This window comes from Anomaloglossus baeobatrachus, chromosome 7, assembly GCF_048569485.1.
Source record: "Anomaloglossus baeobatrachus isolate aAnoBae1 chromosome 7, aAnoBae1.hap1, whole genome shotgun sequence".
Lineage (NCBI taxonomy): Eukaryota > Metazoa > Chordata > Amphibia > Anura > Aromobatidae > Anomaloglossus > Anomaloglossus baeobatrachus.
Genome location: NC_134359.1, coordinates 274278350 through 274293786, shown reverse-complemented (window position 1 = coordinate 274293786; position 15437 = coordinate 274278350). Strand labels below are relative to the sequence as shown.

Sequence of the window (15437 nt, the reverse complement as noted above, 5' to 3'; positions counted from 1 at the left end):
ATCAGCTCTCTCCCTGACCACTTGCTATACACAGCTCGCCCCACGGAGTTTGAAGCGCTGTGTACCCGGGAGGGAGTGCTTCGGCACTCTCTGTCCCTGGTGTACAGGATGCTGACGGACCCTGGCGACCTCATTTCTCGCACACTGGGAACAAGACCTGGGCCTCTCCTTGACAGATACGCAAAGGAACAAAATTTTGACGCTTGCCCATAAGACCTCAATAAGCTCCAGACTTCAGGAATCCAATTACAAACTCCTGTCGAGGTGGTATAGGGTCCCAACCAGGGTACACAAGATGTTTCCTGGCGTAGACCCTCGCTGTTGGAGATGTGGGACGGCTGAGGGGGACTTTGTGCACATATTCTGGTCGTGTCCGGCCCTCCGAGGGTTCTGGAGCGGAGTGGGGGAGGTGATCAAACACGTGACTGGAACAACGCAGACCTTGGGTCCGGAGTTGTTCCTTCTTCAACTGACTGAGATGTCCGTCTCTGCATACAAACAGTCGCTTCTGCACTTTCTAGTGATGGCGGCCAGGTCATGCATCCCCTTGAAGTGGAAGTCGGACGCTCCACCTACTCTGTCCCTCTGGGCCTCCAGGGTCAATGAGCTTCTACAGATGGAGGACTTGACCTCCTCCCTGCACGATCGGTATGAGCGCTTCCACGGGATCTGGCTTCCCTGGTTGCAATTTAAGTTTTCTAGTGAATACGACCTCCTGCTGTGTGATGCGTAGGATGAGCGTACCCCCTCTGTCGCTGGCCCTTCCCCCTGGCAAACCCACCCCCTCAAATTAAAAGGGGGGTTGGGGTTTGTTTTTTTTTTTTCTCTCTCTCCCCTCCCCATATTCTCTCCCCTCCTTCTCCCCTTCTCTCACCTTATCCCCCTTTTTCCCTTTCCTTTTCCTCTCTCTTCCTCCTTTCCCACCTCCCTTCCGCTGTGCTTTATCCCCTTCCCTTTCCACTCTTCCTTTATATTCCCCCCTTTTCCTTTTTCTCAGCTGGTGCGAACCCTTCACTGCTCAGAGTTGTCTGAGTCATCTTTAGGCACTCTTGCCTCCTTTTCTGTACTTCTCTTCTTGTCTTTGATAAAAATTGAAAAAGAACGGACCCGTTTGTCATATTGTGGGGTTGGCACAGTTGTAAGTGATTTTGTATTGAGATGTATTCTCCCAAACTCTGTTGAATTGATTTTGTCTGCTATGTCAACTGACTGCTTTATGGTTTGCAAGAGTCTGTTGTATAAATAAAGAATTTAAAAAAAAAAAAAATCATGGAAGGTATCTCATGGAGACGCCTGACATGATTAATCTAGGATTTAGTGGCAGCTATGGGCTGCCATTAACTCCTTATTACCCTGATTTGCCAACGCACCAGGGCAAATCGGGAAGAGCCGGGTACAGTTCCAGAACTGTCGCATCTAATGTATGCGGCAATTCTGGGCGGCTGCTGACTGATATTGTTAGGCTGGGGGGCTCCTCATAACGTGGAGCTCCAGATCCTGAGAATACCAGCCTTCAGCCGTATGGCTTTATCTGGCTGGTATTAAAATTGGGGGGACCGCACGCCGTTTTTTTTTAATTATTTAATTATTTATTTCTCTGCTCCATAGTGACATGCCCACCGGCGGCTGTGATTGGTTGCAGTTAGACATCTGTCACTCAGCGTGTGGGCGTGTCTCACTGCAACCAATCATATTTGCCGGTGGGCGGGGAAAGCAGGGAATACGAGATTGTTTAATGAGCGGCCGGCTTTTTCAAAAGCGAAAAGGCCGCCGGAGTTTAGAGAACAGCCGTGCAGTGCCGCGCCGTTGATCGAGGAACGGTGAGTATGCGAGATGGGTACTCCATTCAGTCACTCTGGTGATTAGCGGTCACCGGTGAGTCCTTCACGGGTGACCGCTAATCAGGACGCGACACAGACAGACCCGCGGTATGAGGATGAAGTCGGGTGAAGTTCACCCGAGTTCATTCTCAGCGCGCGACTGTCTGCTGTCAGCCGGCATGTATCAACGACATTTAACATCACACACGGACATTTCACACGGACAACGCACACACACGTCAGTTAAGTTTCACACGCACACACGGCCATTCCACACGCACACACGGCTAGCATACGCAGTTCACACAGATGCCACACGGACCATAAAAACGGACACAAAAACGGAAAACGGACCCGAAAAACGGACGTAACACGTGCGTGTTTTTTCACGGACGTATGAAGGGGGCCTTAAAATGGTGGTAGAAGAGATAGGGGAATTACAGCAAGCGCGTTATACTTACCAGTCTCACACACGGCTATAATGCTACTTCCGGGGCCACTCATTATCCTTCATACATATGCACTACTACCCTCGCCCATCGGCAGTGCCGGTGTCTGTGATTGGCTACAGTCATACTGCGCCCCCACCCTGTGTGTCTGACTGCCTTCAATCACAGACGCTGTATGAGTTCCTAGATTGGTGTAAAAATAAATAAAATTGGCTTAGTTTCATGGCAGTAATGCAGATTCCATTTTTCACATTTTCACTCTTGCATATAGCTATTGGATTTTTCAAGTCAGTATTCACACAGCAGTTTCTGCTATTTCATGTATTCCCCTTACATAGTCACTGGTGTGCATACCTTATCTCCCCATAGTGATGTTTTTTTAGGTTTTTGCACCCAGTTCGTACTTAGAATGGTGTTCCAAACGTTATTCCTATTTGTGATTGGTTACAGTCATACTGCGCCCCCACCCTGTGTGTCTGACTGCCTTCAATCACAGACACTGTATGAGTTCCTAGATTGGTGTAAAAATAAATAAAATTGGCTTAGGTTCCCCCCCATATTCGGATACTTACCACAGGTAAAGCATATGGCTACAGGCCGCAGCACCCAGCCGTGTGCTTATCTTGGCTGTGTAACAAAATAAGAGGGACCGCAACCGGCTTTTTCCAAAAATTATTTAAATAAATAATTTTTAAAAACCTGCATGCGGTCCTCCTCAATTTTGATACCCAGCCATGATATAGCCGACAGCTGGGAGCTGCTATTCTCAGGCTGGACCCCCCCAGCCTAAAAATAGCAGCCTGCAGCCATCCAGGATTGTTTGCTTTATCATAGCTGGGTTCCAAAATTGGGATATGTATGTCTTATGTTGATACACAGCCTTTATCTGCGCTGGGTAGAATAATATGGGGGACCCTACCTCAGATTTTTTTTATTTATCTTTACACCAATCTAGACACACAGCGTATGTGATAGAAAGCAGTCAGACACGCTGTCACACCGGGGGGGGTGGTCTGACTGCAACTAATCAGAGACGCTGCAACTGCCGGTGGGCAGGGAAAGCAGTGCATATGTATGAAGGCTATTGAGTGGCCCCGGAGGTAGTATGAGCAGCCCCAGAAGCAGTGTTACAGCCGCACGTGAGACTGGTCAGTATAAGGCTTCTGCTTTTCCCTTTGTTTTATGTGTTTTCTCAGTTTTTGTTGCCATAAATTCCCTCATTCAGCTAAAATACAGATTATATATGGCTGACAGTGTGATAGCGGTATGTGTGATAACCCTGGCTGTGCATCTACAATATAAATTTAAGAATAAACTGAGATGATAGATCATCAATGACACATAAGAAACCTCATTTGGTGTTTTTTATGATATCCATCATGGCTCCAGGATTAATATGTAACGTATGTAGCAGCAGTAATTTTTTTTATTTTTTTTTAACTTCGTTTTAACAAAATAGTCAAGTCAGACATGGTACACCACAGATTTGTAAATAGCAAAAAACAAATTATAAAGTACCAATCAAGCATAAAAGCTAATCTCAACCATCTCTGGTGCAACGTTATCGTCTATCTACTTTAACATTGGGACAATCAACGTATCTCTGTGATAGACATGCAGGCAGCTTATTCAGAATTAGTCTGAGATAACTATAACTAAAGATCACAGAAATAACACAACAGACAAAAATAAAGTATAACCATACTATCACTATTTGTTGCTGGAGGATGTCACACCTTCAAATTGCAAAAAAAGAATCATTAGCTACATTAACCTCTCTCTCAAGTTTCTGTGAGTGTGCTGGGAGAGGAATTCCATAGATCCCAGATTTTACCCCACAGGGGTGTACTAACATATTTAATGCGTCACCAGCGTTCCCGGCCAACGCTCTTCTGAATGCCAGGCACTTCCAGTCATGCGCATTAGACCTCTCTGAAGCTGGGACACATACACCCGGCTTCATACTTCGCTTGACCGGAAGTGCCCGGCATTCAGAAATGCGGTCGCAGCAAACACAGGTACGCTCGTCACCACTGGTGATGCTGAATTGAATAGCAAGTTAATACGCCCCTGTGGGCCCTGGTGGGCATACTAACATGCTAAGGTGGTGGACTACTCGGGGGGATATAACGCCCATGGGACTAGTCCCCCGTGGTCATTAGCATGAGATAAAGATCTTTAGAAATACTTTTTCTAAATATCCCTTTATCTATGCTAGTGTATACAAGGACAGGAATTAGCAATATGCACCTAGAACTGCTCGTGGTTCTGGATGCATATTGCACCTGACAGGTTCCCTTTAACAACTAACTCAATAAATGCCCAATTGGAATCCCATCCAAGGGACAATGAATGCGATTGCACTATAGATGTTTAATCAAATGCGATTTTATTGTGAAAAAATATATAAAACATCCAAAAAAGTGGAAAATACGCAGCCACCAGGAGGGACATAAACCTAAGTGCTGAAGCTGATGGTTCCACCTGCGTTCCAGCGCGCGCAATGCAGAAGTGATTTGAATGGAAGTGAGCAGTCGGAGCTCCATGCGCCATAATCACCTGAGAAACGCACAGGTTCTTTTTTTTTTTTTTAAATTCTTTATTTAACTATAAACATGGAAACATTCCAAAATTAATCAATTTCAGTGCATTTCACATCCATTGTATGACATCTAATAACAGACTAACTGTGTCACATGAAAATTTCTACACTTTGACCCCTCCATGTTTACCCGAAAATTTTTATAATACGGGAAAACCAGGGTAAATTAAGAATAAGAGAAGAAAGAAACGAGTAAGGGTGGCTTTACATGCTGCGATATCCGGTCCGATATCGCTAGCATGAGACCCGCCCCCATCGTTTGTGCGCGACGGGCATATCGCTGTCCGTCGCGTTCAAAATCGCGCACCCCCGTCACACGTACTTACATGGCCTTCGACGTCGCTGTGACCGGCGAACCGCCTCCTTTCTAAGGGGGCGGTCCGTTTGGCGTCACAGCAACGTCACTAAGCGGCCGCCCAATGATAGCGGAGGGGCGGAGATGAGCGGGACGTAACATCCCGCCCACCTCCTTCCTTCCGCATTGTGGCCGGAGGCAGGTAAGGAGATGATCCTCGTTCCTGCGGCGTCACACGTAGCGATGTGTGCTGCTGCAGGGACGAGGATCAACTTCGCCTCAGCGACAGCAGCGATAATTGGGAGTAGACCCCCATGTCAACGAGGAGTGATTTTGAACGTTTTTGCAACGATCCAAAATCGCTCCTAGGAGTCACACGCTACGACATCGCTACAGCAGCCGGATGTGCGTCACAAAATCCGTGACCCCAACTAGATCGCTGTAGCGAAATCGTAGCGTGTAAAGCCCGCTTAAGACAAGAAAGATTTGACAAGTGACGAGTAAGAGGGGGAAGACACAAAAGGAAAAAGGGGAAGGGAAGAGGGAAACACTGGGGCTCGAACGGACACAAAGCAGGGATCAACCTTCTCAGAACACCTCCGTCCCTAGGCATCATAGGCCCTCCCTCAGTCAGGGGGTGTCCAAGTGCCGTAGTCATTAGAGTATTTAAACTCGATCCAGGAGAACCATGTCCCGTGAAAGGCCTCATATCTGTCATGGAGAGACGCCGTCAGGTCCTCCATGTACAACAGTTCGTTCACCCTGTTTGCCCACATTGATAACGTCGGCGGGGAGGAGGATCTCCACTTCAGAGGGATGCACATCCTGGCGGCCATCACCAGAAAGCTTATTAGAGACCCTTTGTATGCACGGACAGAGGACCCGGATAATTGGAGCAGGAAGAGTTCCGGGCCCAGGGTCTGCGTATATCCAGTCACATGCCTGATCACTCTCCCTACCCCCTCCCAAAACTGCTGTAACACTGGCCAGTCCCAAAATATATGTAACGCACAGGTTCTTAATTAAAATGCATCGTTTTAATTGGTTATGGGTAGTTTATATAGACGGCTTGACCTCACCCTGACATGCCTCTTTGAGAAAGCATTAGTGAAACGTACGTCAGAGGTGGAGGGACACGCCAATGCTGTTGAATGTATTAGGGCTGCTTCTCACTTGCGAGTTTCTCGCAGTAGAGCAATGCGAGAAAATCTCGCATTGGAATCGGACACATGTTAGTGAATGATTCAGCTCTCATCAGCGATTTTTTTCTCACTCCAAATCGGACTGAGAAAAAAATCGCAGCATGCTGCTTTTTTGCGAGTTTCTACTGCGAGTCTCTCCAATGCAAGTCTATGGGAGCGTGTAAAAAATCGGATGTCACGGGACGGCACTCACACCATCCTAGTGACATCCGATTTTCTAAATACATTTCTCGCATGTTTCCTAAAACACTGGAAACTAGTGATGTCTCACAATGTCTGTCAATCACTATTCTCTGTCAGTCGGTCTCTCCCTCTCGGTCTCTATTCTCTCTCTGTCGGTCCGTCACTATCTCTGTCCCTCTCTCACAGTCTGTCGGTCATTTTCCCCTCCTCTCTCATACTCACCGATCCCCGGCGCGGCGCTGCACGGCGGTCACACTGCTGCGGCGGCTTTTACTATTTTGAAAAAGCCGGCCGCTCATTAATCAATTTCGTATTCCCTACTTTCCCCGCCCACAGGCGCCTATGATTGGTTGCAGTGAGACACGCCCCCACGCTGAGTGACAGGTGTCTCACTGCACCCAATCACAGCAGCCGGTGGGCGGGTCTATACTGTGCAGTGAAATAAATAATTAAATAATTTAAAAAAACGCCGTGCGGTCCCCCCCAATTTTAAAACCAGCCAGATAAAGCCATACGGCTGAAGGCTGGTATTCTCAGGATGGGGAGCTCCACGTTATGGGAAGCCCCCCAGCCTAACAATATCAGTCAGCAGCCGCCCAGAATTGCTGCATACATTATATGCGACAGTTCTGGGACAGTACCCGGCTCTTCCCGATTTGCCCTGCTGCGTTGGCAAATCGGGGTAATAAGGAGTTATTGGCAGCCCATAGCTGCCAATAAGTCCTAGATTAATCATGTCAGGCGTCTCCCCGAGAAACCTGACCTGATTAATCTGTAAATTACAGTAAATAAACACACACACCCGAAAAAATCATTTATTAGAAATAAAAAACACAAATTCCCTCATCACCAATTTAATCAGCCCCAAAAAGCCCTCCATGCCCGGCGTAATCCACGGTCCTCCAGCGTCACAACCAGTTCAGCTGCATGCAGGTGACAGGAGCAGCAGAAGACACCGCCGCTCCTGTCACCTCCACACAGCTAATGAAGACAGCCGCGCGATCGGCTGAGCTGTCACTGAGGTTACCCGCTGTCACTGGATCCAGCGGTGGCCGCGGGTAACCTCAGTGACAGCTCAGCTGATCGCGCTACTCACCGCCGCTCCGGTCAGCTCCACGCAGCAACTGAGGTGAGTAGCGCGTAAATAGTAAAAGCTGCTGTCATCTGCCATTCAGCTCTGCTACATGGCTGTCTGTGTCTGCTGTCAGCGGCCATGTAGCAGAGCTGAATGGCAGATGACATAGTAAAAAATACGCATTACACACGCTTTACACACGCTAGTAAAATCATTAATTTATTCAGAAAAAGCATCGCACTTGCGTTGCACTCGGACCTAACGTGAACTAAAATCAGCCGAGTTTTTTTCAGCCCAGTCGGACCGATTTTACTCGCATAGATGTGTTTCCAGCCTTAAGGTAAATGCTGTTTTTCAATGCCATTGATTCTATTAAGAGGCTGTGGACAAAAAAGCGCAAATAGGGTCTTACCCCGATATATGTGGGGTGGGGAAGGGGGAGTAAACTCACTCACCTGATGTAGTTGTGACAGTCACAACTACTATAAGTGCATGTAAAACAAGATCCACGGCTGCAGCCACCCAGTGGCAGACATCAGAGAGCAATAGAGAAGGGTGTTCAATTGCCGCGCCAACAGATCACTCATTCAGATGATGAAGACCAATGTCACTTTATTTTCATACAGGTCTACGCGTTTCTGGAGCACCTGCTCCCTTCCTCAGGACCATCAGGTTAAAAATAACATCAGGATTTGATGTTATTTTTAACCTGATGGTCCTGAGGAAGGGAGCAGGTGCTCCAGAAACGCGTAGACCTGTATGAAAATAAAGTGACATTGGTCTTCATCATCTGAATGAGTGATCTGTTGGCGCGGCAATTGAACACCCTTCTCTATTGCTCTCTGATGATTGATTCTATTAACACAGTTTTTTACAGGATTGGTAATATCGCCAATATGAGCTTTTGCATGTGGTATATGTGATGCTATGTCTGTGGTATACCTTCATGTGATGTGAACAATGTGTCAAATTTTGAGTTACCACATAGACTATATATGAGTGTACCGCCCCCGTGCCAGAGGCCGAGCCGCTCGGATTCGGAGCCGCGGCGGCTTGAGGGGTCTCTGGATCTGGGGGGTCCGTGCAGACACTCGAATTAAAAGAGGTGAGGGGGGGAATGTACAAAAGGAGGTTAGAAAGTTTGTGACGCCATCCACGGTCCGTGGTAATGTGAGGGACCACCGCTGCTGTTGGGGAGCCCAGTGAAGATGGCGTAGCAGCAGGGTGTTTAACCCCTCCGTGGGTAGGGGGTTTGTTTCCCGGGGCCCGTTGGGTTGTTGGTGTTGGGGTGCCGTTGGGGATAGGAAAAGGGTTTTTCAGTGTACTCACTCAGTCCAGGAATAACAATAAAGACAGCTTGTAAACCAGAGTTCTGAGCACCACTGCAGCTTGCAGGGAGTACGCTTGGGTCCGTGCCCTTGGTGTTGCTGTTAGCCTGTGGCCCTTTCCTTGGCACCTTTGTCTCTATTTGGACCCTAAAGTATGGAACTCTTCTGGTCCCGCTCACCCGTATGGCTAACGGAGTGAGCTTGCTCTCAGGGTTCACGCGTAGGATTTCTTTGGACTGTATTGGAAAAGTCCTATCCCATTGGTGCGCTAGTACCCCGATTTTGGAGCGGGTTGGGGATGAATCTTGAAGTCTTCACCCCCGTCGGGTAAATTACCGGAATGCGTGAAGCTACTTTCCGGCCTAGGGTCCACGTACCCCGTCGTGCCCTGGCCCCTTCCCAGTGATAGCTTAAGGCCGCCGGCTGCCCTCCTCGGCAGTCCGTGCCCCTTGACACAATCCCCTGCGACCGGGGTTCCAGCTCCTACCGGGTCCAGACAAACGTCTGCCACCTAGTAACTACAGGAGCCCTGCTACAGGCCAGTGACCGCTCCCTCTCAGAGAGTCACCTCAGCCTCCTTACTCTTGCTCCACTCTCCTTTGCTCAGCTGTCACTTTTTCACTTTCCCCTTACCAACCCCTCAAGTGGGTGGTCCTATTCCCTTCAGGCCCCCCAATGGTGTGTCTGGTGGGTACAGTGTAAGGTGTTCCTAGGATTTTGATTGGCTAAGCTGTTAGCAACACCAAAGAACCAGGACCCGTAACCAAGGAGAGTGGATACTGTGCAGGAGGGCAGATTGCACAATACCCTGTGACGACCTGATAGGCCAGGCCGTCACATGAGCACAGCCAGCTGGCTTATTATTTATATGCTAATGATAATGTACATATAGCCGCGGCTCAGTGCTATTTCCCTCACATGCAGTTATATTGTTTGATGGGTCGCATATACCTATGCGCATTATATACTGAATGTAATAAGGTAAATGCTATTTTTCAATGCTATTGATTCTATTAATAGACCGTTTTTCACAGGATCGTTAATATCGCTAATATGATCTTTCGCTTGTGTTATATGTGATGCCATGTCTGTGGTATACCTGCATGTGATGAGGACAATGTGTCAAATTTTGGGTTACTATGGAGCCTTTATATGAGCACAGCCAGCTGGCCTTTCACTTATATGCTAACGATATCGGACATATAGCCACAGCTTAGTGCCATCTCCCTCACATGCGGGTATATTGTTTGACGGGTCGCATATACCTATGCGCATTCTATTTCCTTTGTACGCTGCATCTTAATTGGCTCTGTGGGTGGTGTATACACTTGGTTATCCACGATACACAGACCCAGCTTTTAGGGGATGCGGCTATAAGGTTTAATTTTTTTGTAGTTTCACGAGCGCAATCTTCAATTGTTATATACATATTAAATTCTGTCTATAAATGGATACTGATAATTGACCTTATTAATAGTATATGTAATAGCTTATATAATATACAAATATTAATTGTATAATTACAGCGTATTATAACAATTGGCGGATTATTTATTATAATTATACATATTATCATCTTCAGCACTTTGGTTTATGTCCCCCCTGGTGGCTCCCTGTTTTCCACTTTTTTATATGTTTTATAGATTTTTTTCACAATAAAATCGCATTTGATTAAACATCTATAGTGCAATCGCATTCATTGTCCCTTGCATGGGATTCCAATCGGGCATTTAGTGAGATAGGTTATGCACACACGATAATATAAACTAATTGTAAAGGACAAATTTGTTGATTAACTATCCCTTTAACCCTGTTATCTATTGATTTATTTATCTATTATTTATTGTTATCTATTGACCCTGTTGAGGTCACTGGTGCGTCACAAAAACCGTGACTCAGCAGCGATCTCGCTATGTGAGAAGTATCCCATAGTCACAGCCAAGAGTAGATTATAAGGGAAAGCAGAAAATTCCCTGGGTTTATCCAGCCTTATGTGTGCTGCAATACCATCGCTTCCTAATACACGAACATATGGCTCCTCCACCCTGCACTGTGCAACTTGAGGTAGTCACCGAGGCGGTGCAAGGAGCTGTAAGGCTATGTGCGCACGTTGCGTAAAAACATGCAGTTACGCTGCGCTTTGTAGCGCAGCGTAACTGCATGCGTCCTGCGGCCCCTGCACAGTCTATGGAGATTGTGCAGGGGCCGTGCGCACGTGGCGTCTAAGAGCGCAGCGCTTCGGCTACTGCCGAAGCGCTGCGCAAAAAGAAGTGACATGTCACTTCTTTCCTGCGCTTTGCCGGCAGCTCCTGCTCTGTCTATGGCAGGAGCTGCAGGCAGAGCGCATGGAATCGGCGCTCACTACGGACATTTCTGCAGCGATCTAAAGCGCACATGTGCTCTTCAGATCGCTGCAGAAATTTCTGCAGGGCTTGTACGCAACGTGCGCACATAGCCTAACAGTCACTGCTCAGAGAGAGACGTCTGATACAACCCTCTACTGTCCCTGAAGGCTGAAAGAGACCGGCTGCAGGGAGAATATAACTGATGATATAACAAGTTTGAGGCTCATTAACTTTCATTTTGATGTATACTTATGGTTTTTCTGTTCTCTTATGCATTTTATGTTGTAGAACATTCTCTATTTACACAAAGGGATACGTTGCCAACAACAATAATCTTTACGCCGGTATAAAATATCCGATCAATGACAAATGTTTTATTGTTTGACATGTGATGTTTGCACTGAGCAGTGATCAGTAATCCACATTATTACAATTGATTTCCTAGGCAATCATCACATTTTTTTAATGACACTTTAGAGCAGGGGTCTCAAACTCTGAGGGTGTATGGGCCGCACATAGAAAAAAAAAATAATTTGAGGGGCGGCATTCTGTTCAGGACAAAGTGACATTGGTAGCGGTACCATTTTTTTCTTTCTATACACCCCTGGATCACTGTTTTTGAACATTTTTCATTTGTCTATTATAACAAATGTGTACTTTTTTTTGTAAAATGTACACACATATACATACTTTTTTTTCCCCCTTTTTGTAAGTAATAGAGATTTACAATAAGCACCACATAGTAATTTTGGCGAACATCTTGTAGTAGCAGTTATCAGTGCTGCTACTACAAGATGCCTCATGGTGCCCCATCCTGTTCCCCATTCTGTAAAAATGTGCGCATCCTTGTCCCCTTGTAGCAATGTTCCCCATGCAGCTCCCCTTCTTGTAGTAATGTGCCCCAGGCAGGACTCCTTCTTGTAGCAATGTGCCCATCCTGGTCCCACCTTGTAGCAATGTGCCTAATGCATGACCCCTTCTTGTAGTAATGTGCCCCATATGCAGGTCCCCTTCTTGTGGTAATGTGCTTCATGCAGGTCCCATTCTTGTGGTAATGTGCTTCATGCAGGTCCCCTTCTTGTGGTAATGTGCCCCATGCATGTCGTCTTCTTGTAGTGAACACACACACACACACACACACACACACACACACTATTGAGCCTCAGCTAGCAACACACACACACCCTGTGCAGCCTCAGCTAGCAACACACACACCCTGTGCAGCCTCAGCTAACACACACCCCCTGTGCAGCCTCAGCTAACACACACACACACCCTGTGCAGCCTCAGCTCACATGCACACACACACCCCCTGTGCATCCTCAGCTAATACATTACACACACACCCCCTGTGCAGCCTCAGCTAACACACACACACACACACACACACCCTATGCAGCCTCAGCTAACACATACACACACCCTGTGCAACCATAGCCAGCAACAGAAACACACACAAACACACACACACACAAAAACATTCTGCTCACCTATCCTCCATCGCAGGCACGTGCACCCGGTAATGATCACAGCTGCTGTCACCGCTGAACTTTCTGCCGGCGTGTGCAGAGCAGTTCTCACTGCACAACAGCCACTAGCCAATCACAGGCAAGCATCTGAGATCATATGCAGCAGGTGCTTTCCTCTGATTGGCAGGCAGCTGTTATTGCATTCTGCAGCGAGAACTTCACTGTGCGCGGCAAAGGCAAAACTGTAAGCTGAAATAAATAGCTGGTGGCTGCGGCCCCTGCACCGGTCGCCATCTTTAACGGGTCCACAGGCCTGCAGGCTGCAAGAAGCCGCCTGAAGGGCCGCATGCGGCCCGCGGGCCCCGTGTTTGAGACCCCTGCTTTAGACAGTTATTAATAGAATGCAATACAATTTCTATGACATTTTTTGCTTTTAATTTGTAATTTTCATATTTAGATTACTATAATTTAAGTTTATTTTGTTTAAAAATCAAATCCGTTTTCTTCTTGGCAGATGACTGTGCCAGTATCTCCGAAGGACATTTGATACCTTCATATTTTAAAGCAGATGATTGTAGCATCACACAAGATACATATGAAGAGCAAGGACACATCTCAAATATACTCTCAGCCAATCATCGGAAAGAACTATCATCTGATCCTGTTAAAGAACTATCTCCTAATCCATCAAAGACAGTTAAGCAAAACAATAGTGTCAGAAGTGTGAAAGATCAAACAGCGCACACCAGGTTGAAGACTATTTCATGCACAGAATGTGAGAAATGTTTTACAGATAAAACGAAATTTGCTATTCATTGGAGAATTCACATTGGAGTGAAGCCATTTTCATGCTCAGAATGTGGGAAATGTTTTATTAGCAAATCTCAATTTCTTAGACATGAGAGAAGTCACACAGGGGAGAAACCATTTTCATGCTCAGAATGTGGGAAATGTTTTCGTCAGAAATCGCAAATTGTTGCACATGAGAGAATTCACACAGGGGAGAATCCATTTTCATGCTCAGAATGTGGGAAATGTTTTATGAAGAAATTTAGTCTTCTTAGACATGAGAGAAGTCACACAGGGGAGAAGCCATTTTCATGCTCAGAATGTGGGAAATGTTTTAGTCAGAAATCGCAAATTGTTGCACATGAGAGAATTCACACAGGGGAGAAGCCATTTTCATGTTCAGAATGTGGGAAATGTTTTCATCATAAACCTCATCTTGTCACACATGAGAAAATTCACACAGGGGAGAAGCCATTTTCATGTTCAGAATGTGGGAAATGTTTTAGTCGCAAATCTGATCTTCTTACACATGAGAGAATTCACACAGGGGAGAAGCCATTTTCATGTTCAGAATGTGGGAAATGTTTTACAGATAAATCTTCTCTTCGTGGACATGAGAGGCTTCACACAGGGGAGAAGCCATTTTCTTGCTCAGAGTGTGGGAAATCTTTTACAGATAGATCTTCCCTTCGTATACATGAGAGGCTTCACACTGGGGAGAAGCCATTTTCTTGCTCAGAATGTGGGAAATATTTTACAGATAGATCTTCTCTTCGTGCACATGAAAGACTTCACACAGGGGAAAAGCCATTTTCTTGCTCAGAATGTGGGAAATCTTTTACAGATAGATCTTGTCTTCGTACACATAAGAAGCTTCACACAGGAGAGAAGCCATTTTCTTGCTCAGAATGTGGGAAATCTTTTACAGATAGATCTTCTCTTTTTACACATGAGAGAATTCACACTGGGGAGAAGCCATTTTCTTGCTCAGAATGTGGGAAATGTTTTACAGCTAGATCAGCTCTTCGTAAACATGAGCGCATTCACACAGGGGAGAAGCCATTTTCATGTTCAGAATGTGGGAAATGTTTTAGTCGCAAATTGTCTCTTGTTATACATGAGAGAATTCACACAGGGGAGAAGCCATTTTCTTGCTCAGAATGTGGGAAATCTTTTACAGATATATCTTCTCTTCGTACACATGAGAGGCTTCACACAGGGGAGAAGCCATTTTCTTGCTCAGAATGTGGGAAATCTTTTACAGATAGATCTTCTCTTCGTACACATGAGAGGCTTCACACAGGGGAGAAGCCATTTTCTTGCTCAGAATGTGGGAAATGTTTTACAGATAGATCTTCTCTTTTTACACATGAGAAAATTCACACAGGGGAGAAGCCATTTTCATGTTCAGAATGTGGAAAATGTTTTCTTAGGAAATTACAACTTGTTAGACATCAAAGAACTCACACTGGGAAGAAGCCATGTTAACCTATTGGTGACAACCTAATTTTTTGGTTATATGTTTATACCAATAAAACAAAGGATTATATTGCATAAAAAGAAGTTGATACGTAACATTTACCTTCTGTCTACTATGTCAGCCTAAGGGTGCTTTTACACTGAGTTCCTCTCCCTGTTCAGTGATCCTGTCGAGGCCTTCATCCGAACCCCTCCCCTCAAAAAAAAAAAACGGGATTTGGACATATGCGCTGATGGGGCCACTGACTATAATGGTGCAGATGAAGTCTGTTGTGCACCATTTTCGGGGCTATATGCTTACTGGAGGTTGACACCCAGACGCAGACTTCTACACCTGGGTGTGCGCCTCCAGTAGGCGTATACGCCAAAAATGGGGCGCGACCGAGCACACTTGGATTCTG

At 46.1% G+C, this 15437-nt stretch overlaps 1 protein-coding gene across 2 annotated transcripts in view; it reads left to right on the top strand.

Annotated features, from left to right (window-relative positions):
• LOC142245455 (uncharacterized) overlaps positions 1–15046 on the top strand; it is a 144228-nt gene extending 129182 nt beyond the window's left edge. For both annotated transcript variants that reach the window (XM_075318173.1, XM_075318172.1), the window contains exon 3: positions 13283–15046. In XM_075318173.1, coding sequence (XP_075174288.1) covers positions 13283–15045 — 1763 coding nt within the window. In that variant the 3' untranslated portion in view covers position 15046. The remainder of the gene's footprint in view (positions 1–13282) is intronic.
• The last annotated feature ends 391 nt before the right edge of the window (positions 15047–15437 follow it).